The sequence below is a fragment of the Coenobita brevimanus genome, chromosome 54 (genome assembly GCF_032717465.1).
Source record: "Coenobita brevimanus isolate Jiangsu-jjx chromosome 54, ASM3271746v2, whole genome shotgun sequence".
Classification (NCBI taxonomy): Eukaryota; Metazoa; Arthropoda; class Malacostraca; order Decapoda; family Coenobitidae; genus Coenobita; species Coenobita brevimanus.
Genome location: NC_137007.1, coordinates 2,138,394 through 2,162,349, shown reverse-complemented (window position 1 = coordinate 2,162,349; position 23,956 = coordinate 2,138,394). Strand labels below are relative to the sequence as shown.

At 42.1% G+C, this 23,956-nt stretch overlaps 1 protein-coding gene across 1 annotated transcript in view; it reads left to right on the top strand.

Annotated features, from left to right (window-relative positions):
• Positions 1–23,956, top strand: part of Dcr-1 (Endoribonuclease Dcr-1) — a 62,483-nt gene that overhangs the window by 28,177 nt on the left and 10,350 nt on the right. The window contains exons 11-19 of the mRNA XM_080273346.1: positions 1,742–1,884; positions 2,256–2,394; positions 3,170–3,391; positions 8,432–8,611; positions 10,563–10,776; positions 17,220–17,389; positions 20,114–20,304; positions 20,984–21,225; positions 21,752–23,833. Coding sequence (XP_080129472.1) covers positions 1,742–1,884; positions 2,256–2,394; positions 3,170–3,391; positions 8,432–8,611; positions 10,563–10,776; positions 17,220–17,389; positions 20,114–20,304; positions 20,984–21,225; positions 21,752–23,833 — 3,583 coding nt within the window. The remainder of the gene's footprint in view (positions 1–1,741; positions 1,885–2,255; positions 2,395–3,169; positions 3,392–8,431; positions 8,612–10,562; positions 10,777–17,219; positions 17,390–20,113; positions 20,305–20,983; positions 21,226–21,751; positions 23,834–23,956) is intronic.

Below are 23,956 nucleotides of genomic sequence, written 5' to 3'. Positions count from 1 at the left end.
TGGGGCTAGGCAAGTTGGTCCTGACATTTAAGATGAGAGTGACCAGCCTCACTCATCCCTGAGTGGCATTACATGAGCATTAAACTCCAACCACCCCTTGGATATAAACCTACACAGGCTCCATCCGATTGGAGCACCTTAATTACCCACTAAATCACCAGGTGCCATAATTTGGTTATATGGTTACCACTCAGCATAGTAAATGGTTTCCTGGTGTACAGGAAACCATTTGGCTTGTCACTCAGTGTAGAGTTACCCATAGACAAAAGGAAGAGGAAAGAATGAAGGAAAGAAAGACAGAGAGGGAGTGTAAAATCATCATAGGCAGGAGGAGGAGGAAAGAATGAAGGAAAGAAAGACAGAAGAGGAAGGATGGAAGAGAGGAAAGGGCAGACACCCAAAGTAGCACTACATCAGGTGAGTGGATGGTGAGCGCCCCCAGTGATGCAAAAAATTTGGTTGGATCTGTGTTTAGAACAATCAAGACTGACATTTATATCCAGAAAACTCCTGAATTATTTAAAAATCAAATAAACTTAAACAGGATTGACACTAATCAGAAAACCCCTGAATGATTTTAACATCAGATAAATCACAGCAGGTGTCATTATCAGCATCAGAAATCATGGGAGAATCTTCTGCAATTCTCCCCCACAGACTGTAGATCATCTCATCATTCAGTGACACGATCAGTATATCTAGAGTTGGGGGGACGAAGGGGTTACATGGAATGGTAAATGGGTACTGGATGACTCCCCAGTGAAGTTTGAGCCCTCCTAACTCCTGAACAATAAGAGTCTTTCCACTCAAATGTTGTATGCTTATACACTGGCCAAAGACAAACAAAGTCATGGTTTGCCAGATCCCTAAAACAATAAGTTGCAGAATGTCATCATTTAAAAAATTTGTTGAGGTCAAGCTGACCCCACATGGCGTATAATGGGTTTTAATATATGATGGGTCTTTGAATGTAACGTGTGGGGAGTGTAATGCTGTATGGTAGTGAGACCTAGGTAGTAAAGGAAGAGGATATTCATATGCTTAGACATACAATAAATGACAAGATTAGATGGATGTGTTGTGCATCCTCGAATGCAAGGCTTGAGGGGTGGGGCCAGAATTAAGATTGAAGAGTTGAGGGGAAGAATGGGACTGGAATATATTGGTGTTCTGATGAGAAAGGGTAGATTGAGGTGGTCTGGGCATGTTGAGAGAGTGGGTGATGGCAGTAGGGAATGAAAGGTGAGAAGTGTGAATGCAAGGGGTAGCGTTGTGAGAGGCTAACCGAAAAGACCTGGGACGAGGTCATAGAATATGACCTCAGAGATAAGGAACTGAATAGGGAAACTGTCAAATATCAAGCAGCATAGAGAGTTGCCATTAGGTGACTAAGGTTAATGCATGCAAGCATGTTGAAGCCTTTATAAATGATACGATACGATATGCCTAAAATTGCCATCTCTCCACCTTGAATGCTGAGTTGTAAGAACTGATTAATGCTGGAGTATGATGTTAGTCATGAATAAGTATTATGGGAAGGATGTAGTGCCATAGTATTGTCTTTTTCTGCCACTGAGCTACATAAATTAAGGTGCAGAAGGATGAAAATGTGGGCCAAATTAGTAAAAAGCAACTTAGCAGTGGAGCTTCAGTGGGCAATTTTTGTTTAATTTTCTGTTTATTTAATAGCTAGAAATAATATAAAAGAAGACAGATTGTAATGAGGATTTACTGTATATAGGTTCTGGTGAGCCGGTGCAGCAGTGTAGAAGCCGGAACTGATTGTGAAGTGACTGAGGATGAAGCCAATGCCACCTGCCCACCCTACCTCACCCCAGCAGATGCACGTGTCACCATGGCTTCGGCTATTGCCCTCCTCAACAAGTATGTGATTTAGTACACTGGTCATTCTAATTGATTTTTGTTTGGATTACTGTACTGTGTAAAGAAAGGTGGGTAGGAGGAGGAGGATGAACAAGTTAGTAGTGTTTCCTCCTCCTTTGGCCAGAGCTTTTATTTGGTATTTCAGCAAATTTATAGCAGTTTTTATAGCTATGGTGTTACAGTGTTATGGTGGTACAAGTTCAAGGTTGGAGAAATGGCTATGTAAATGTTGAGGTGTATGGTCTTTTCTTTGTACCTGAAGTGCATAAGGATTAAATCATCATAGGCTTTAGTTTTTACAGGTTTTTGGTGCCACTGACTCCAGTTTTGATTCTTCTCACCCATAACCTCACTTTTGTTGTTACCTACAGGTACTGTGCCAAACTTCCAAGCGACACTTTCACCCGGTTGACCGCCATGTGGGAGGTGGAGGAGAATCAAGAAGACCCTCCAAGTTACTGTTGCCACATAATGCTGCCCATCAATTCACCTCTGAAGGGAACAATACAGGTACGGTGCACTCACTCGTCCATAAGTGGGAGTAGAGGGTGAGGACAATGATGATGATTTATAACGTCATAGAGACCACATAGAAATAGTTTTATGTTATTCAGTTTCCTCTTTAGAGGCTAAGACATTGCATCTGTTTAGAGAACCTTTTTCAAAGTGCTGCATGCTTCAAAAAAGTTCTCTGCAGAATAGGAGTTAGGCCTTAGCTCCTCAAGAGAGGGAGTGCATTACATAAAACTTCGTGAAAGTGGAAGAAATATATGTAAAGGTATGTCATTCATACCTTTACATATATTTCTTCCACATTGTGTCTTTGAATAGCTCTCATCATATGCACCTGTTTCACCCGTATCAAATTAAGTATTGCAATTGAGTGTAGGTAACAAATAGTAGGAGCTACAGAAATTCATACTAATGGGGATTGCAGTGAATCATATACTGTACAGTTGTATCCTTACATCACTAGTTCCAATAGCTGTTTTTTTTTTTTTTTTTTTTTTTTTTTGCAGATTTTAACACACAGATTCAAGGGTTCTAGATATGCTATAATGAAAATAAGCATACCCAAAGTGGGTGTGTTTTTTATCAGGTTACTCAAGGAGCTGCACTGTAATGTGCTAAGTATTTTTATATGTTGAAGGTACTCCAGTGGCCAGACAAGTATTTTTTTTTCTCTTTATTCCAGAATTGTCATTACCCATTGGAATTAGTATTACCCATAGAAGTTAACTTAATATTTATGAGGCTTGTGTGTGTGACACGTATTTTGATGTAGGGTGAATGGGAGAAGAAGGTGTCTTTAGCGAAGATGTCTGCTGCCTTGGAGTGCTGCCGCCGCCTGCACCTGATGGGAGAACTTGATGACAACCTACAGCCGGTTGGGAAGGAAAGCATGAAGCTGGATGATCACCTGTGTGCCCCTCCACCAGATGACCACGTGCCTGAAGGCATGCCACGTCCCGGCACCACCAAACGACGACAGTATTATTACAAGAAGGTACATCCAGTTAGTAATAGTCTCTCATCACCAACTGCATTATGGTACAGTATGGGTAAACTGCTGTGGCCCCAGCTCATCTGTACATGAACCTGGTGAGTTGGGGGAAGCAGCCCATTTCAAGTAGATGCTCCCAAAGATCCTTTTGTAGAGGTTATGTTGAAGGATTGTCTATGTCATGAGAGGGGTATGCATGAGGTAAGTGTGAAAAGGGTATATGTGAGTGAGTTTGAAGGTAAGAGAAAGTATGGTATGTCAAGAAGGTGGGTGAATATGATAAGTAAGTGTGTGAGATAGTGAGGTGTGGAAGTTTATGAGAGTAGCAAATTCCCAGGAGATCAAATTGGTTGGATGCATTATGATTTTTTTTTCTAATAAGTAAATAAATAGTTGAAGGACTGACTGTCTGGCAGGTCCATGTGATGGGCATCTATACAAGAAAATGGAAAATTTTTGTGCAGCTATATAGGAGTGCAAGCTGGAGCCAATATTCCAAGAGCTTGAATGATGTGTAATGATTGTGCTGCCCACTGCATTGGGCATGTAGTTGATAGTTCTTCTGCTTTTTTAATTCGTCTCACCTTTATGTGCGAGAAATATGGCTCAGAATGATGATGGTGATGATGGCAGCATTTAGAACAATGATATTGATGATGATGATTCATTTCAGCAATTATACAGGCAAACCCTGATATACGATTCCCCTAGATGCGATACCCCAGAATAGTGATGGGGGTAGAAATACCACCCTACCCTGCCTAATGTAGGCCTACCCCTGGTTTTGCGATTGGTTTCGATTTTTTAAAAGCTGATTTTGATAGTATTTTAGACTTAAATTTTGTGTTTAGGTTGATTTATAAACTGTTCTTAGACTTAGATTAATGTATGTTAGTCATAGGTGGAGTGAACACTGTCACATGGGGTACGGATTCTCGCCTTTCAGATGAGGTACAAAACAGTGTGGACAGCTAGGCAACTCAAAGAATATTTTGTGAATTGTGGTAGGTGGGGGCACTTACCATTCACTCACTCAATATAGTACTGCTGTCGAGTGTCTGCCCTTTCCTTTCCGTCCTTCTTTCCTTCCATCCTCTTCTGTCTTTCTTTCCTTCATTCTTTCCTCTTCCTTCTGCCTGTGGGTGACTCTACATTGAGAGACAAGCCAAATGGTTTCTTGTACACCAGGAAACCATTGACTATGCCGGGTGGTAACCATATAACCAAATTTTGGCACCTGGTGGTTTAGTGGGTAATTATTGCGCTCTAATCGGATTGAGCCGGTGAAGGTTTATATCCAAGGGATGGTTGGGGTTGATTGCTCATGTAATGCCACTCAGGGATGAGTGAGGCTGGTCACTCTCATTTTAAATGTCGGGACCAACTGCCTAGCCCTGGTGTCTTATGCTCCTCATGGGGCAGTGTAGGATTGGATGATGGATGGATGGATGGATTGACCATTGAACATCTAACCTATCGTGGAATACATAATTATTATTTTAAATAAATATTAATAATTATGAAAGCCTTAACCCCTAAATACCGAAGCATGTCAGTGTATGAGTTGACCACTTTAGCCCTCTCAGCCGAATCACGTCAATATAGTCAACAGTAGCCTGCACATTGCTCCACCCCGATTGTGACATATATCCCTTCAAGCCAATGAGAACTAACCCCTCCGGCCTCGGGTTGTGTGATCCGGCCACTCTGGGGGCAGGGGGGTCACCCCCCCCTCTCGGCCCACCCACTGTCTGAATGTTTCGTCATCTGTCATGTAATAACCCTCTCTGAAGACCCTCCCACCCCTCTGTACACCCCAGTAGGACGTTGTTAGTCGAAGTTTACCCCTCCCCCAACCACGAGGCCCATTCCATCCCCCTCCAGCCTCCCCCTACCTTATATACCCCTACCTACCCTACCCCCTCTCCCTTTCGGCCCCATACTACCCTCCTACCTCCAATAAACCATCGTGTGATAGTGAGCACGCTGCTTGGCTTGCTCTTCCCCCCCCACGCCTCTCCTCCCCCACTTCCCCCACCCCCAACACATGTACATGTACTTTATATGTATTGTCTCGTTTTTTTTTTTTCTCCCTGTTCCTTTTTGTACCTGAACATAATAAATGCTTCTCTGTATACAAGTACTATTCTGTGCATGCAAACACGTGCAATCACAGGCATCTGAGCCCCAGACCCCGCACCACCACCCAGCCCCCTCCCCCCACCACCACCTCTCCACCTCAGTATTGTAAAGACAGTTACATTTTCCCTTTTCCCTTGCATGCATCTGCAACAGTATTGAACAATATTCTATTTTCCTTCATGGCAATACAGTACAATCCCAGCAATCCGGTATCCAGACAAACGGAATATTCAGAACAACAGGAAAATTCAAGGGCTGGTAAAAATGTCAGTAAGTTATAACTGTGCGCCAATTTGAATGGACCGCCAAACCGCCGTTTGATTGTGTCACACGAGGCTGGGAGAAGTCGGACAAAGCAAGGTGAAGGCATTTCCGGCTGATGTAAATCCCTAGCAAATCCTCTTAACCACCGCTCCTCTCCCCCTCTTTCCCCTACTTGAATTCAGTCATCCTCCACACCTTCCGAAAATCACCAGTCTGCGTTTTGCCACCAGACAGTAAACAAGGTCTTTTGCTATTGTGTTCCTCTGATAGACGGTAATTTGTACACTCCAGAATGCCTAAAGTGCAAACTAAACGTAAGCGTATTGTGCTTACCTTGAAACAGAAGCTGGACATATGCAACAGACTTGAAAAAGGCGAACATTATAAAACACTAATGGCTGAGTATAAATGTTAATAGGAATGAAAGTTTACTTTGTTGGAAGAAAAATAAATAAATAATATGTCTGCATTTCATACGTACATCATTTATTTTATTTTCTGCAAAACAGCTGAGTGGCGGGTGAGGGGTGGAGTGATGGAGGTCAGGTGGGGAAGAAGAAGAACAGTCGGAAACGTAAACAAACTCACGTGGGGGCACAGGTGTTGTGATAATTCTACAGTGCAGTCTTAACACATCATCAGTTCACTAATAAATGTTCAAGCTTTTATTTCTATACTTTATTTTTCAATTTTTATGAGTACAGTACATATAATGAATACAGTAATTTGGTAAACAATGGACTGGTTTAATTTGCAGTACTGCTAGTTGCTAGACATTGCACACGTGCGTTATGACCATGGTGTCTGTTTACAAGGCAGTTTTTCAGGCGGAATCTCTTAGTGTAACCCCTAATGTGACTGGTGAGTACCTGAACTGTATTTACTGCTGTGATAGCCTTTGTATAGATTTGACTTGAAAATCAGAAATACGGGAAAAATCTGTAACCAGGAAGGTAAATTCCCCAAGCCACCCGGTTAACTGGGATTGTACTGTATAAACGTTTGGTGTTTTTGAAAGTTTCTGAAGTACTATGAGGCACTGCAGGATTACTCTTCATACGTGACTTATCTCCCCACTCGTGCAAACACACCTGCTTGCATGGTTGATATGCTAAATCACATAGATTTTGTTTGTTTCAACTAGCCAAATTGGTTGTTACCGTAAATGATCTCCCAAGGTTCAATGTACTCATTGTGGGCCTTCTCCCTGATCAAAATGTATCTCCCCACACATACGTACACATCTGTTTTCGTAGTAGTTGGTCAAGAACAAACTAAAGTGCTCTACTTTGATGAGAAAGGTTGGTTTTATCCAATCTCCATACTTACAAACCTTCTCCCCACGGGGTACTTTATCTCCCCAAAAGCAAGTAATCTCCCCACACCCCAAAACACCTGTTCTTGGGCTTGGCATGACATATGATGTTCCAATGACCTATTTCAGTAATAGAAATAGTTAGTTATCAGAACTATAGAGGCTTTCAAAAAATTTGGGGGGGGGGGTAACTATATTCCCCCCCCCCCTCAACTTTGACCCTCGATTGTGCGGTAACCATTAGGCCTAGGGGGGTGCCGATTGCGGTCAGGTGTGTAAATTCTTCCTCTTTAGCCAGAACATATTGATTTTTCTCCTTGGTGAAAGTAACAAAAACACCCCCGAATTGCAGCTCCAGTGGCAGACAAGCCAGATTGAATTGTGGTATTTAGGGGTTAAAGATTACCATATATATTTCATGCATTGATGAAAAGTGTGACATCGATAAATCACGCGTTTACATTCGGGCTGTTGAAGGAGAAAGCTTTGAAAAATACAAAGGAATTTCTGAATAAATGTTGGATAATAAGAGAGAAGAAAATAAAGGAGCTTAGCATCCAGAACAGTAGCCAAAACGACATAAAGAGGGGCCATTATGAAAAGGCTGCCCCGATTGCATCATCGATCAATAAATCATGTGTTTACATTCAGGCTGTTCAAGGGAAAACACTTTTTGAAAATACAAAAGAATTTATAAATAAATGTTGGAAAATAAGAGAGAAGAAAATAAAGGAGCTCAGCAACCAGAAGAGTAGCTAAAACGACATAAGAGGTGCCATTGAAAAGGTTATCCCGATTGCATCATCAGTTGCATTCCCCGTCAAGAGAATTCCCCGTCAAAACATCAGCGATTCTCCATCACAACAGTTCGCACCTTGGACGATTCTGTGTCATTCATACATTATTATTATGCATAACAGATGTTTATTTAATTGTCCTGGGACTGTCTGATGGTGGGATTATATACAATGCTGCTACTTCTTCTCTGCCGAGTTTGGATACGAGTTGGAGATCGCATTTTTCAGCGACCTTGACTGGGTACAAGCGAGACGAGCATTGGTTTTAGGCCTAGGTTAGCTTCTTTCACAGCTGATGGCTGTAAACTTTTTTTTTTTCAACTCATTTGGGTGGGTTTAGGACTTCGTTGGGGGGGAAACCTAAGACTCCAAAACGCATCCCCATACTTTACATGTTGAATCTACCCTGAGATATGATACCCCGCCTAGCGATGGGTTTTTACTTGACCAATTGCATTGTTAAACTGGGGTTTCCCTGGATATATACATCTAAATTCAGGTTGCTTAGTGCTTCATCATTTTCAGGTAGCAGAGTGTTTGACTGGAGATCAGCCAAGAGATGACCTGGAACTGTTCATCTACAAGTTAGACATGGTGTTAACTTGTCCCATCCCAGACGAGCAGAACACTCGTGGTCGTAAAATATACAGGCCAGAGAAGTCTTCACGGTCATTTGGTATTGTCACAACAAAACCCATATCTCAGGTAAGGAGCTTCAGATAGTGGATATTTTTCCCTGTTGCTGAGGCTGACAAGGAGCTTACACATGGTGGCACTGTGTAGCCTTAATTGAGCAGCTGTGGCATTCCCCCAGGAGCCATACCTCCTCATATTTCCCTGGACCTACCCGTGGGGAAAGACCCCTGTCCAATCCAAGCAAGGCATTGCCTACCATGAAGGGGCGCTAGTTCCGTACACAGTGTAACTACTATAGCTCTCTGTAGGATGTCCCCACAAAGCAGTTGCAAACTGTGTTTGATGGGTCTGCTCAACCAGATAGACCAAGGTTAAGCAACAGCAGTTTCTACAACCTGATACTGCATTCTACTCCCCCCCACCCTCCCCTTCCCTCAGTGCTTTAGTTGTGTCAGCACTCTTAGCCCCAAACCGTGCCATTAGGTTTCATGGCCTTCTTGTGTTGATGCTTAGAGTGGTTACGGGGTCCGTTTATCTATCAGCATATTCAAATAAAGTTAGGAGGAAGCATGATATGCCAAAGGTGGCATGGTATGTCAAGTGAATATGTTATACAATGCGGTATTGATGTTGAGCAAGCTAAACATTAGAGAGGACAGGACAGAACAAGATGGGAGTTGTGAGAGCAACTGAGGTTTGAGCATGCCTGTGGATGACAGTGCTTGTGGATTGAAGCTGAAAATTTCAAATGTTTTATCTTAGAGTGAGTGAGTTTCTAGAGAGAGAGAGAGAGAGAGAGTGAGTGAGTGAGTGTGAGTGACTGAATGTGAATGGATGTGCATCACATCACATTCCCTAAGGCACTCTGTTGGTGTCTTATGGATGTGTGTGTCATTCCCTAACCCTTACACATTAGGTGTCACATATACATGCCACACAAAAAAATGTGTGTAGTTATCGGGTGGCATGGATACGTTTTCTGGAGTTTTTATATTTGCGCGCCAGTATTGGGGGCCCAATAATGGTTCACGTATTAGAAAAGGCCAATACTGAGATGTTGCCATTATGGAAACACTATTTCATTGTCTCTTAGTGCGGTACAAGATGTTTCCACTGCTGCAGCAGCCTCTGGCCGCTCGAATTACTACTTGGAGGAGCTTTAACATCAGTTTTAGACAACTCAGAAAACAGGTACTTATTATCATTATTATTATTATTATTTTTTTTATTTTTTTATTTATTTTTTTTTTTTACATTATTTTAGACATAATTTTACTCAAAAAATTATGGTCTGTTTTTTGGTGTGGAATATTATACTGTATCAAAAAAGTCTCTATATATATCTCAAAACCCCCATGTGTGGGACATTCAGCCAAAAAAACACCCCCGAGGTGGAAGGGTTGGTGTCTTATGGATGTGTGTGTGTGTCATTCCCTAAGGCACTTCATTGGTGTCTTATGGATGTGTGTGTGTGTGTCATTCCCTGAGGCACTCTATTGGTGTCTTATGGATGTGTGTGTCATTTCCTAAGGCACTCCATTGATGTCTTATGGATGTGTGTCATTTCGTAAGGCATTCCGTTTGTGTCTTATGGATGTGTGTCATTTTTTAAGGCACTCTTAATTTCTTATGGATGTGTGTCACTTCCCAAGCTGCTTTGTTGGTACCTTCTCTAACTGGTTCTTTCATGTCCTTTTTTATATTTGTGTATTGTCCCTTTTCCATTGATATATTGTACTGAAAAATTAGATCTTGTTGATAAAGGTGATTATAGCAGTGCAAAGGGTGTGTGTTGTAATAAATTCATGTTTGTTAGAAAATGATAACGGGAAGCGACTAAAGGATATGTCAGGAGAGGAGGTTGTGCATTTGTAACTCATATTTCAAACACAAAGATGCACATAAATATACATGGTTTGTTAGCACAGCTCCATTGTATTCCATAGCTTTCTAGACCATTAAATTACAGTACTGTTTCGATTTTCAGCATTAGTTTTCATCGATTTCTCCTTCCTTATAGGTGAGTGGATTCCCTGTGTTTACCCGATCTGGTGAGGTCATTGTGCAGGTGGAGGCGGTGGGAGCAAGAGAACGATTCACCCAGGACCAGCTGATTGCCCTTCAGTATTTCCACAAGTTCTCCTTTACACATGTCCTGCGCCTTGAGAAGTATCCCATCAAATTTGACCCCACCAATGCCCGGACAGCATTCTATATTGTTCCACTGAATAAGTGTAAGTTGTTTGAGGAAGATGTGGATTGTTTGTTAATTTATTTATGTTTATTTATTAATTTTTTTTAGGGGAGGAACGGAAGCTTGAATGATGCATGAGTGTTTTTTTGGCACATTTTACTGTGTATAGTATTTATAGTCCTCCCAAAAGCGTACTTTATCTGTCCTTGTTTCTGCCTCCTTCCTGACCCAGTCTTTAAGTAGGAAGATTTCCCCCCCACTCCAATAATGAGCCCCAGAACTGTTTATGTCTGCCTTCCTTTGGATGGTAACTGAGAAATATTAGTTTAGAATTAGGCTGAAGGATTGTCTGCTGCTTTTTTTTTTTTTTTTTTTTTTTTTTTTTTTTAAATGCATCACAGGTGCTGTTGGGTCTCATTATATAGTGCAATTTGTGAGTGTGCACATGTGCCTGTGTGTCTGTTTGTCTTTGTCTATCTGTCTGTTTGTCTTAGTTGATGGTGAGTGTGATGAAGTATAGTGCAATTTGTGAGTGTGCACACATGCGCCTGTCTGTTTGTCTGTCTCAGTTGATGGTGGATGTGATGAAGAATAGGTATATCAGCTGCAGCATTTTGAAGTTCAGTATGTTGTGGCATGAAGGGGGGAGGAATATGATGGGGTTATGCAGGGCACAAGGGTGGGGCAGTGGAGGGTGTTTCCTGAGTGGTGAGTTGCAGTCCACCTTGGTGCAGCACAGGCTGTCAGTCACAATTTATGGGTTAATAAAAGTTTGGGGTTGTACGAAAGCATGCGCTAAGGTACCAACTTTTTTTTTTTTTTTTTTTTTTCCCAGGTGACTACCCTTTCCTCTGTTCCTTCTTTCTTTCCTTCTTTCCTCTTCTGTCTTTCTTTTCTTAATTCTTTCCTCTTCCTTCTGTCAACAGGTGACTCTACACTGAGTGACAAGCCAAATAGTTTCCTGTACACCAGAAACCATTTACTTCGCTGGGTAGTAACCATTTAACCAACTTATGGTGCCTGGTGGTTTAGAGGGTATTTATGGTGCTCCAGTCAGATTGAGCCGGTGAAGGTTATATTCATGGGGTGGTTGGGGTTTATTGCTCACGTAATACCACTCAGAGATGAGTGAGGCTGGTCACTCTCATATTACATGTCAGGAACGACTTGCCTAGCCCTGGACTCCCATGCTCCTCATGGGGCAACACAAGATTAGATGATGATCTGTCTTTCTTTCCTTCAGTCTTTCCTCGTCCTTCTGCCTACAGGTGACTACGCTCCCTCTTCTGTCTTTCTTTCCTTCATTCTTTCCTCTTCCTTCTGCCTGTGGGTGTCTCTACACTGAGTGACAAGCCAAATGGTTTCCTGTACACCAGGAAACCATTTACTATGCTGGGTGGTAATCATATAACCAAATTGCAACATGCCAGCACTTAATCCTTTGCACTCTGAATTCTAATTTCTTAACACTGCACAACTGTAAATTTCCATGTAGTCTAGTGGTATGGTATTGCAGTCTATTCACAAAAGCAAGCATGTGAGCAGCCATGGCGATGAGCTTGTAATCATGATGGTAGGTAGATGGGAAGTTGGGAGGATGCAGGGGCGCTCTAGTGAACGTCGCTGAAACTACGCACCAAAACACAGCTGTTCGTCAGCGCGCGGCAAATTTAGAGTAGGGATAAACACATATTGACTTTTTTTTGGTGTCCCAGATGTCCGGATATATTAAGGAATAATCTGAGACTTGGACTATGGATCCAAGGCCAAAGTATTCGGGGCTTAGGGTGTCCGGGTCTTAACCCCCTAAAGTACTAAGCTCGTTGATCAAGCTTTTTGCGTAATTTCTTAAAAGGATGAGCAACGCCGATCGTCCAACATCCACAAAAACTTGTGGCAGCTGGCTCCACCCCGGCTGTGGCGTAGATGACTTGTAATCAATCAGACTAAGTGTTGGACACACCGGAGGGGGGACCAGGCCTGTACGCAGATGGTGGGGGGTGTACCCCCCACCTCCCTCTCGCCACATCCCTCTACCCCACATCCCTCTACCCCACTACCTTGTTTACTGTACTACTCTACCTCCCTCTTGCCACTTCCCTCTACCCCGCTACCTTGTTACTACCCTACCTCCCACCATTCTTACCACAACCACCACCCCTCCCACACCCTCCTCATGCATCCCTCCCCTCCCATGTGGATCCCCCCCATGTCCTTCCCCCCAAGTCATCTAGGGAGAGGGTATTTCCGCCTTACCCTCCTTCCATGTTCCTGTACTCCACTGGGGCCCTTCCTTTGTGTCTGGTGGTGGTCTCCTCCCATCCCTCCATCCCCATACTTCCCCTCCTGGCCTTACCACCTCCCACCACAACCCCCCACCCCCACCCCCACCTCCTAGCACGCAGTATCTTTACTTCCCGGTCTCAAATATTTTGCGTAATTTTTACACTTTATGGCACGTGTTTTTTTAATCATTACCTGTAATTTATTAGTATCTTTGAATGCAGATATGCACACCACAAATATTTTAGCTGTCTTTATTTGAAACCCACTTGAAAAAGAAATTTTATTTTCTGTAGCTAGATTTGACAGCTCAGAGGGAAGGGGAGGTTAGGCGAGGGAAGGGGAGGAGAGAAGAGGGGAGGGAATGGAAGTGAAGGGAAAGGAGAAGAGGGGAGGGAAGGGAAGTGACGGGAAAGGAGAGGAGGGGAGGATAATTTGTACTATTTATCATATTTTTTATTCGGGGGGTTCATTTTCCCTAGCTGGATTTGACAGCTCGGCGGGGAGGGGAAAGAGGGAGGGGAGAGAAGGGGAGGGTGGGGATTGGAGGTATGGGGAGAGGAGGGGAGGATAATTTTTACTATTTATCATATTTACTGGGGGGGGGGGGTTGTCACCATTTTATTTTTTTCTGAGCACATTACAGTGGTTTATAACATCTTTACACACCATAAAAAATTGAAAATGGCAATTTTTATAAGTATTTTTGTGAAGAAAACGGGTGCAAGCGCCTTATTTTCTTTCTCACCGGGGCCATGACGGGTAACTATTATCAACTTTTACAGGCCATAGTTCGGTAACTATTGTGTTTTCTGGTGTGTAAATTCTAGCTTTATAAGTCGGGCATAAAATTTTTAACCTTTGAGAAAGTAAAAAAATAGGCCTGTTTTTGCATCCTGGGAGGTAGTTGAGGCTGGAGAATTGCGTACTGAATATATATATATATATATATATATATACACACATACATACATACATACATACATACATACACCAAATGGGCAGATTCACATGGCCATGTAGAATGTGAGAGGTGTGAATGAGTAGAGCAAGAGGGTGGAAATGGTGAATGTGTTCAAGAGTGCAAGATATGCCATGATGGCATTGTGTGAAACAATGATGAAAGGGTGTGGAGTGGAGTGGGAGGGTGTGAAATGTGTAAGATCAGGGATGGATGGGTGATGAAGATGCAAGGAAGGAGTTGCTTTGTTGATGAATGAGGTGTGGCAGATGGAATGAGAGCTTACAAATGTGTCAGCTCGAGGTGTACAGTATGTATGTCAAGTTCAAGTTTGAAAAGGTGAAAGTGGCGGTGATTGTAGCGTATGCACCGTGTGAGAACAGGAGTGAGAGAGAGAAAGACAAGCTTTGGTATGAGCTGGATGAAGTACTGGGAGAAATGCCGAGGAGCTATAAAGTGTTTGTAATGGGCGATGTGAATGGAAGAGTAGACACTGGTCCTGATGATAACATAATGGGTTGTAATGGAGTACCAGAAGAAAATGATAATGGGAAATGACTGAAGGATATGTGTCAGGAAAGGAGATTGTGCATTTGTAATTCATATTTCAAACACAAAGATGCACATAAATATACATGGTATAGAGGGAATGGGGATCGTGTTGAAAGGAGCTTAATTGATTACGTGCTCGTAGAGAGGTCGATGCTGGGAATGGTTGCTGATATAAGGGTCATGAGAGGATGATATGGAGGTCTGTCAGATCATCTGATTGTGGTATGCAAGATCAATCTGAGAGGAGTGAGGTGAACCAGGAGAGAGAGGAGCAGTCAGGGAGAAAGACTGAAAGTCGAGAATCTGAGGATCAAAGAAATGGCAGTTGAATACAGGCCCAAAGTAGGGGAGGAGTTAGAATCAGTGAACTGGAATGAAATGGATCTGGACAGCCTGTGGAATGCATGCGGGGATTGCTTAGTTAGAAATGCTAAAACGGTGTATGGTGTGGCAAGAGTAACAACAAAGAAGAAGGGTATGGCATTGTGGGATGAGGAGGTTAAGAGAGCAGTGGAGGAAAAGAGGAAGAGGTGGCTAGAGTGGTTACAGGACAGGGGTTAAATTGAACTGAATATATTGAGAGCAAGAAGCACGTAAAGAGACTAGTGAAGAGGAAAAGAAAGGAGGTAAATGAAGATCTAGGAAGAAAAATGAATACAAACTACTCTGAAAGTAGGAAGTTATTCTGGAAAGAGGTGCAGAAATGTAGAAGCGAAAGCAGAAAGAAATGTGAAGAATGCAGGTGGTAGACAATTAACCCACCGGGATGAAGTATGGACCGGATGGAAAGTATATTTTAAAAGCCTGATGAATTGGAATGGAGAGGGCAAAGTGACTGCTAACATTATTGGTTTTGGGGGTGTGCAGAGAAGGAATGTAGTGCCAAAAAATGTGACACTTGCACAGGTGAAGAGTACTGTGAAATGGCTGAAAAATGGGAAAGCAGCTGGGGTTGATGAGGTGTATGCAGAGATGATTAAGTGTAATGGAGAGAATGGAATGAAGTGCTTGTTGGAGATATGTAAGAAGGCATGGATGAGTGAAACTGTGCCAGCAGAGAGGGAAAAGGCTGTAATTGTACCTCTGTACAAAAATTAAAAGTGAGCGAATTGAGTGCAAGAATTATTGTGGCATAAGTTTATTGAGTGTAGTGGGAAGGTATATGGAAGAATTATTACAGAGTAAGAAAGATATCAGAAGTCCTAGTGAGTGATGAACAGGATGGCTTTAGGAGTGGCAGAGGATGTGTGGATCAAATATTTGCAGTGAGACAGTTAGAGGTGAAGGCTTTTGAGAAGGACCATAAGGTGTTTATGGCATTTATGGATCTAGAAAAAGCATACAACAAAGGAGAAAGAGGGAGACTGTGGAAGTTTTGTGCATGTATGATGTAGATGGTAAGCTACTAGGTGACTGTTAAGAGTTTTTGCAATGATAGTGAGGCATGTGTAAGGGTAAATGGGCATCTAAGTGAATGGTTCACTATCAGTGTAGGCGTGTGACAGGGCTGTGTGATGTCCTCGTGCTTGTTCAATATATACAGTATATGTGGATAGAGTGGTGAGAGAAGTAAAAACACTAGTAATGGAGAGAGGGATGGTGTTGGTAATGAATGGTGAATGATGGAATATCTCAAATTTGTTGTATGCTGATGATGCAGTGCTTCTTTCAAATGCTGGATAAGAGCTTGGTTGACTTCTGCAGAGTTTTGTAGATGTCTGTGAGTGTCATGCCTGGAGAGCTAATGGAGAAAAGAGTAAAGTGATGGTTATTGAGAGAGAAGGTGGCTCCCAGTGTGATGTTACGGTGAATGGTGAGAGACTGGAATTGGTGAGAGAGTTCCAATACCTGGGTACAGTGATAGAGGAAAATGTGCAAAAGAAGTGGAAAGTAGTGACACAAGGAAAGAAAGCAGATGGTGCTATGAAGGCCTTGATAAGAAACAGAGGCTTGAGTGTTGCAGCTGCATGAGGCTTACATGAAGGAGTGATAGTGCCAACTTTAACATACAGGTGTGAGACCATGGTGTGGCATGAAAATGTATGTGGAGTACAGAGAGTGGATAGAATACAGAATAATGTGATTTGTGAAAGATGTGGAGTGAGGAAGTCTGTGGACACAAGAATTGAAGAATGTTCTGAGATGGTATAGTCATGTGGAGAGAATGGATGAAAATAGAGTGGTAAAAATGGTATATCTTTGCAAATTTGAAGGAGGGAGTTGGCGAGGTATACCAAGATGGAGGGATACGGTGGATGAGTGTGTGAGGATGAGAGGGATGGAAGTTGGTAAGGCCAAAGGACTGACAAGATATTGAGCTGGCTGGATGAATTTTGTGGAGAAATTCATAACCAGGGATTTGGCACCCCTTTTTAATGTGACAACCCTCTGATTGGCTCTATCATATAGGTATATGTGAAGCTACAGAACTTGGTGAAACTTTTTGTGGCCTATCTAATGGAGTCAGGATTTCAAGGGCTTGAATGATTAGTGAATGGAAGTGTTTCCCTTTGAAATAGGCAGACTTTGGCTGTCTGGACGTTGCTACCCCACACCCTGCCCTAGGGTTGGAAAGGAGGTCCATATGATGATGATATTGATGATTAACAATCACTAAATGGCTTTTCAGATGCAGTTAAGTGAAAATAAAAAGCAGATTTCTGGATTTCTGTTATTATTATTCCCAGTTGAAGGAAACGAAGGGATCGACTGGGATTTTGTGTACAAGATTCAGTCTGAGGGAGATCCGCGGCCAATGCCACCTCCAGAAGCCAACAGACAAAAGTTCACGTTCCAGCACAGCCTGTATGAGGACGCAGTTGTCATGCCCTGGTACCGCAATCAGGACCAGCCACAGGTACTTGTGCACATCATAGTATAGGCTTTTGATATGATATCAACTGTATGTGTATATGTGTGTGTGTGTGTGTGTGTGCATTTTGTTTGTTTGTTTATTTGTTTGTTCATATGTACGTACATACATTTCTTTGAGGGGGATTCAAATTTAATATTTTAGTTATGTGTTAGTAAGTGGAAAAAGACAATAGTAGTACTCGCGTAAATTTGCGGCTTTGGTGTGGCCCGCACCTGTGTACCAATGGTGCCACGTTTCCCCAACTTGCAATGTGAAACGGAAGCTATTTATGTACAAGGCATCACAAATACGATAAATTCAGATGAATAAAACTTACACTTGTGTATTTTGATGGATGAATCAACAGTAATCTTATTATGCATAAAATATTTATACAGTAACACAGAAACATGGCATACATATTGTACAATGTTGCCAAAAGAAATTGTCGTCACTTTTAATGGTTTTTAGCATAGTTTTAGGGTGGGTAATAATATCACAGTTATGGATATAAGATAATGAGTCTGAAAAAAAAAGAAATATGCCAATATCCAAAGTAAAAGAAATAATTCATATCATTCTTGTGAGTGGCAACACTGACACACCCAGTCTGGCCTAAGGTAAAGTACGTACCTCCATAGACCCAAGCATAGCTTGTACAGGTGTTGCTAGGGAAAAATGCTCACATTTACTGGCTTTTACCATAATTTTAAGGGCGAGGAATAATCACATTTCTAATCATAAGCTAATATGTAGGACAAAATAGTAGGCATATGCCAATACCGAAGTAAAAAAAAAAAAACATTATTCACTCGCGAGCGGCAACCCTTCCACACCCAGTCAGTGGCCTTGACCTCAAGGGTGGTGTGGAAATGATGTCAAATTTACAATATATACAATATTATGTAAAAGAAAATATCCAAAATGTCTCTTGCAATAAAAGAGAGAGAGAGAGAGAGAGAGAGAGAGAGAGAGAGAGAGAGAGAGGCAGGCAGGAGAGGGGCAAGGTTCAATGCATTGTCGGCATGACGGGGGGTGGTGGTGGTGGAAGCATTGTCAGGCTGAGAGAGAGATGGAGGAAGGGGAAAGAGAATGAATGAATGAAAATCAATCATGGTACTGCAATAACGGGTCATCTGTCGCTGTATACAAAAAATGATAAATATCACTAAATATAACAAAACCAAATTAACAAATGAAAGCACAATTATAAATAACTTATAAAAGAATCAAAAGTACTCAGGGTGGCTCACATCTCCCGCCAGGAGAGAGAGAGAGAGAGAGAGAGAGATAACGTTATAGAAAACGTGGCAACACTGTACACAGGTGCGGGTCACACCACAGGCGCACATTTACGCAAGTACAACTATAGTTGGAAAATTTTGTACTTCGATGCAGTATTAAGTGGTAGATGGAAGTTGAAGGAAGGATACGGATAGTAGAATGGTAAGGGAAAGGAAACTGGCAAGCACTTTTACCCATTGACAGCTAGGACTTTTCTCAACAAAACTGCTAAGTGGATGCAAAAATATAATTCTTGGATATACAGTATTAGTAGTAGAAAAGGAATATTATTAGGCATAGTCTTTTTTGCCTCTGACACTTGCAATTTAGCTCGTTTTATTAAACTCATATAGTACTGTATTAGCATGAACATAATGCTTAGAATCACCAGCCACAGTTAAAAATTAGCCCTTAGGTTCCAGAGATGTATTATGGTAGTTTGTTCTTGCTAATCACCAGAGCCTTATTTTCAGCTAAAGGGAGACCCCCTGTAGTGAAAGGATAAATCTCTCAAGTCCAAAAAGAAAGTATCAAAATCTGTGTAAATTGATAATTCAAAAAATACTTATATGAACTGAAGGGATGAAAGGCCTAAGTTTTGAACAAAAGTGGTGGCAATGAGTGATTAAAGATATGTTATACTCTTTTGACATGACCTGAAATTGCCATCTTCTCATCTTGACAGCTATGTTGTAACAGTGGAACAGTAAAATATGATGTTATAATCACAAACAAGTGCTGCGTAAGGGATGTAGAGCCATAGAATTAACTATTTCTGCCACTGTTCTATGTGAAATTAGAAGCAGAAGGATGCAAATGTGGGCCAAGTCAGGTGAACGTAAAAAACTGTACCTACACAGATTCAGTTTATGATGGCAGTGAAAAATGTATGTGTTTCCTGTACACCAGGAAACCATTTGCTGTGCTGGGTGATAACCATATAACCAAACTATGACTCGTGGTGGTTTAGTGGGTAATTAAGGCGCTCCAACCGGATTGAGCCTGTGTTTGTTTATATTCAAGGGGTGGTTGGGGTTTATTGCTCACATAATGCCACTCAGGGATGTGTGAGGCTGGTCACTCTTATCTTAAATGTCAGGATCAACTTCCTTAGCCCCAGGCTCCTATGTTCCTCATGGGGCAACATAGGATTAGATGATTTATGTAGTTATACTTTGCTGAATTTTCCCTTAACCACTTCAATAGTTACATTTTTTCATTTTTTTTGTGCTATATCCAGACAATTTTATTTGGTTTGGGGGAGATTTTTCTAACTGGATAGCCTTCATTAATTATTTCAGTGAGAGGCCTTTTCTAGAAATGGCCAGAATTAAAAAGAAAAAGAGAACCAGCTTGATAAGGTTAACATAATAGAGTGATAAATTGTAGTAATTTTAAATTATTAAATGATATTGGTGGAGTGACTTAAGCTGTTATTTACAGTACTTCTATGTGGCTGAGATCTGTGCACATCTTAACCCCCAAAGTGACTTCCCTGATGCTGGGTTTGAAACCTTTGAAAAATACTATCTTACCAAGTATGGCCTTCAGATCTGCAATTTAGCCCAGCCACTGCTTGATGTGGACCACACCTCAGGCCGCCTCAACCTGCTGACTCCCCGTCATGTCAACAGGTCAGAATATACGTTTGCGGTACTCATAATTTATATGTACTGTAATGTGTTTATCTGTTTGAGAGTGCATCTATATTCTCAGTGTACATTATGTACTCTTTCACTTTTGAATCTGTTCTCTCTGAATCAAGTACATTCAGTCAAGCTATTAGGTCTAGACCTGTTACCCATTATCATCAGTAATCTGTCCTCTTTTCCCTATTCCCCATCAATGGTTAGGAGGCTGCTGTGGTAAAATGACAAAATTTATCTGAACTTAACAGGATTATTACATGTCTGCTTGAGGGTGGAGATGGCCATGAATGAGATTTTGTTCATTCTTGTGTTTAGTTCGCAGTGTGATTATACGGATGAAAGGTGAAGGACATCGCGTCTGGTTGTGACCTATAGGTGTATGCAGCCAAGGGTTGGTGGAGGTTTATTGCTCACGTAATGTCATTTTGATGAGCAACTGGTCACTTTATTCTTACATGTCAGGACAAAGTGGCTTAGTCCCATACCCCAGTGCATCTGATAGGGGAGTATAGTATTGAATAAGCAGGAGAGAGAGATAGAGAGAATATTTAAAATTTAGTACAGTAGTAAGGTTTGAGATAAAAGAATAGTAAGTCAGTTCCATTTTACCTCTGTCAAGTTTGAGATGTAGTCAGCTGTGAATATCTGTATGTTTGGTCAACAGGAAGGGTGTTGCACTGCCCACCACCTCCGAAGAAACCAAGCGTGCCAAGCGGGAAAATCTGCAACAGAAACAGATCTTGGTGCCAGAATTGTGTATGATTCACCCTTTCCCTGCCTCCCTGTGGCGTAAGGCTGTGTGTCTGCCCACCATCCTATACCGCATTAATGCACTCCTTTTGGCTGATCAACTGAGGATCTGTGTGGCCTCGGAAGTTGGCCTGGGGCTACAGACTCTTAATCCAGGTACAGTAATTTCTCACTTAAAGCTGAGAATATGTACACTAGTGAAAGGATGCTTAAGTGGAGCAGCTTGAAGTAAAACATGCATCTGGTTCATGGCTTAGAGATTTAGATTAAAAAGAAAACTCCATAATACTTTTGTAGTAAATCATGAACAGATAATGAAAACTTCAATGGATATGGCTTTGAACAGGGACTGCCTACATTGTATGTGCCAGCTAAGCACTTTATATTGCTATTGTGTAGAAAGAAAAAAAGAGAATAGAGATGAGAAGTAATGCATGATTTACCAGTGATATAGGCATAACTGTAAAGGAAAAGGGGGAAAAGGAGGTCTAGAAGTCAGTGCTACAAAGATAGACACATAAAAAAGTAAAAGAGAGAGAGATTGTTTTTATGGTTATATATGTGTTATTCAGTATGATGATGTAATAATTCACATAGAAAGTGCATTTCAGAATTATCCAAGTGCATGGAAGTTAGTAGTTTAAGTAAATGAAAGATATATAAATATCTGGTGATTTTACAGGATTTTCATGGCCTGCCTTAGACTTTGGTTGGAGTCTTGCTGATGTGCTGAAGAAAAATCAGGAGAACCAAGAGGGAGAGAGTCAAGAATCAAAAACTAAAACAACAGCAACAACAACAAAGAAGGCAATCAAAAAAAGTGAAACCTCTAGGAGTGAATCACCATTGCCAAAGAAGAAGTTGACCAAGAATGGCATTGACATGGAGATAGGGACATGGTCGAATGACATGGCAGTGGACCCCCCAACACCACCACCTTATGACATCGAGGACACAATGGATGACTTTGAGATTGATACATTTGATCCTAATGTGGGCCTGCCAGACAACCTGACACTCCTTGAGGGCACTGGCACCACAGATGATGATGTGGAGGGTGAACTTGGTGCAGATTGGGGCACTGGCCTCACTGAACGCAGAACCAAGAACTCCTGCTCAAAGAACACAACGGGAGGGGAGGTGTTCAGGGTTGGATCACCTTCGAATTTTGAAATTGATGGTTGGGACATGTTTGGTGGGTCTGGTAACCCTGGTTATGGAGGAAGTTATAGCAGCTACAGCTCTTATGATGCCTATGGTGGATATGGAGACTTCCAGGGTCTGGCAGATGATTTAGAAGGATGTGAATCTGATGTCTCTTCAGACATGGATGACGACGACAAGAGCCAAACTGACAAGTTATGGGATGAAGAAGGCAGCAAGCGTAGGGTAAGTCTGGCCATGGATGACGGCTCCTCAGATGAAGAGGTTGACTTAGAATGGCCACACGAGAAAGAGAAGGTAAGGGCCGAGAAAGAGGAGGAGTTTCAGAACTTGCTGAAGGAGAAGCAACTTGGGATATTAACCAGTTCATGCTATCTGGCTGAAGATGAACTGTTGGTGATACAAAAGCCACACTTGAAGCTAGGAAAAGAAAGCAAATCCGTTTCTCCTGAGAAAGAAATTGTAAGTGTAGGAATATCTACAATGCAAGGCTGTGAACAACTATCTTCAATAGGCTGTGATAATGCTCAACAATCTACCTCACGCACTACTAGGATTGTGAACCGTGCTGAAACTCTGTCTCTTGGGAAACTAGATGATGGTGCTGAAATTTCTTCATGGAAGAATATCTCTAGTGAAACCACTTTCAGTTTTGACTACCAGCCAGACTTATTAAACCACCCTGGACCACCTCCCAGTGTGATCCTCCAGGCACTGACTATGTCCAATGCCAATGACGGTGTTAACCTGGAGAGACTGGAAACAATAGGCGACTCATTCCTGAAGTACGCCATCACAACCTTTCTGTACTGCACATACCCACAAAGGCACGAAGGCAAGCTCAGTTATTTACGCTCCAAGCAAGTCAGTAACCTCAACCTGTACCGCCTGGGGAAACGCAAAGGTCTGGGTGAGTGCATGGTGGCCACCAAATTTGAGCCTCATGACAATTGGCTTCCCCCTGGCTACTTTGTGCCAAGGGAGTTAGAGGAAGCCCTTATAGACTCAGGTGTCCCTGCAGGTCACTGGAACATGGCTGATCTTCCAGGTCTCCATGATTTAGGCAGCGAAGAAATCCGCCGCTTGGTGCAAGAACGTTCGGAGCAAATCAAACGAAGCAAGACGGAGCAGGTCACCAGTGAACTTATGGCCACCCAGAACCCCCATGATCTCCCGATATTTATCCCATATAACCTGCTCACACAACACAGTATTCCAGACAAGAGTATAGCTGATTGTGTAGAGGCACTCATAGGAGCTTACCTCACCACATGTGGACCGCGAGGAGCTCTCCTTTTCATGTCCTGGTTGGGCATAAAAGTTCTACCATGTAAAGTGGAAAAAAGAGGTTGTGACATTGTGGAAATTATGTATGGCCACCTGGAACCACCACAGTCGCCCCTCCACCACTGCCCCATTACAGACTCCAGTGATCAGCTGGAACTGTTGCTTAGTGGCTACAAGGTGTTTGAAGATAAGATTGGGTACACCTTTAGGGACCGCTCCTACCTGCTGCAGGCCTTCACGCACGCCTCATATTACAAGAATCGTCTCACAGATTGTTATCAGCGGCTGGAGTTCTTAGGAGATGCTGTTCTTGGTAAGGATGAATACAGTCGTAATCCTCTGTTAATATATAGTTTTATTAATAACTGTTGAGATTGTGAATGTTATAGGAAATAGTGCCCTTGAACATCTTTCAATTTCATCCTGTATGCATTTT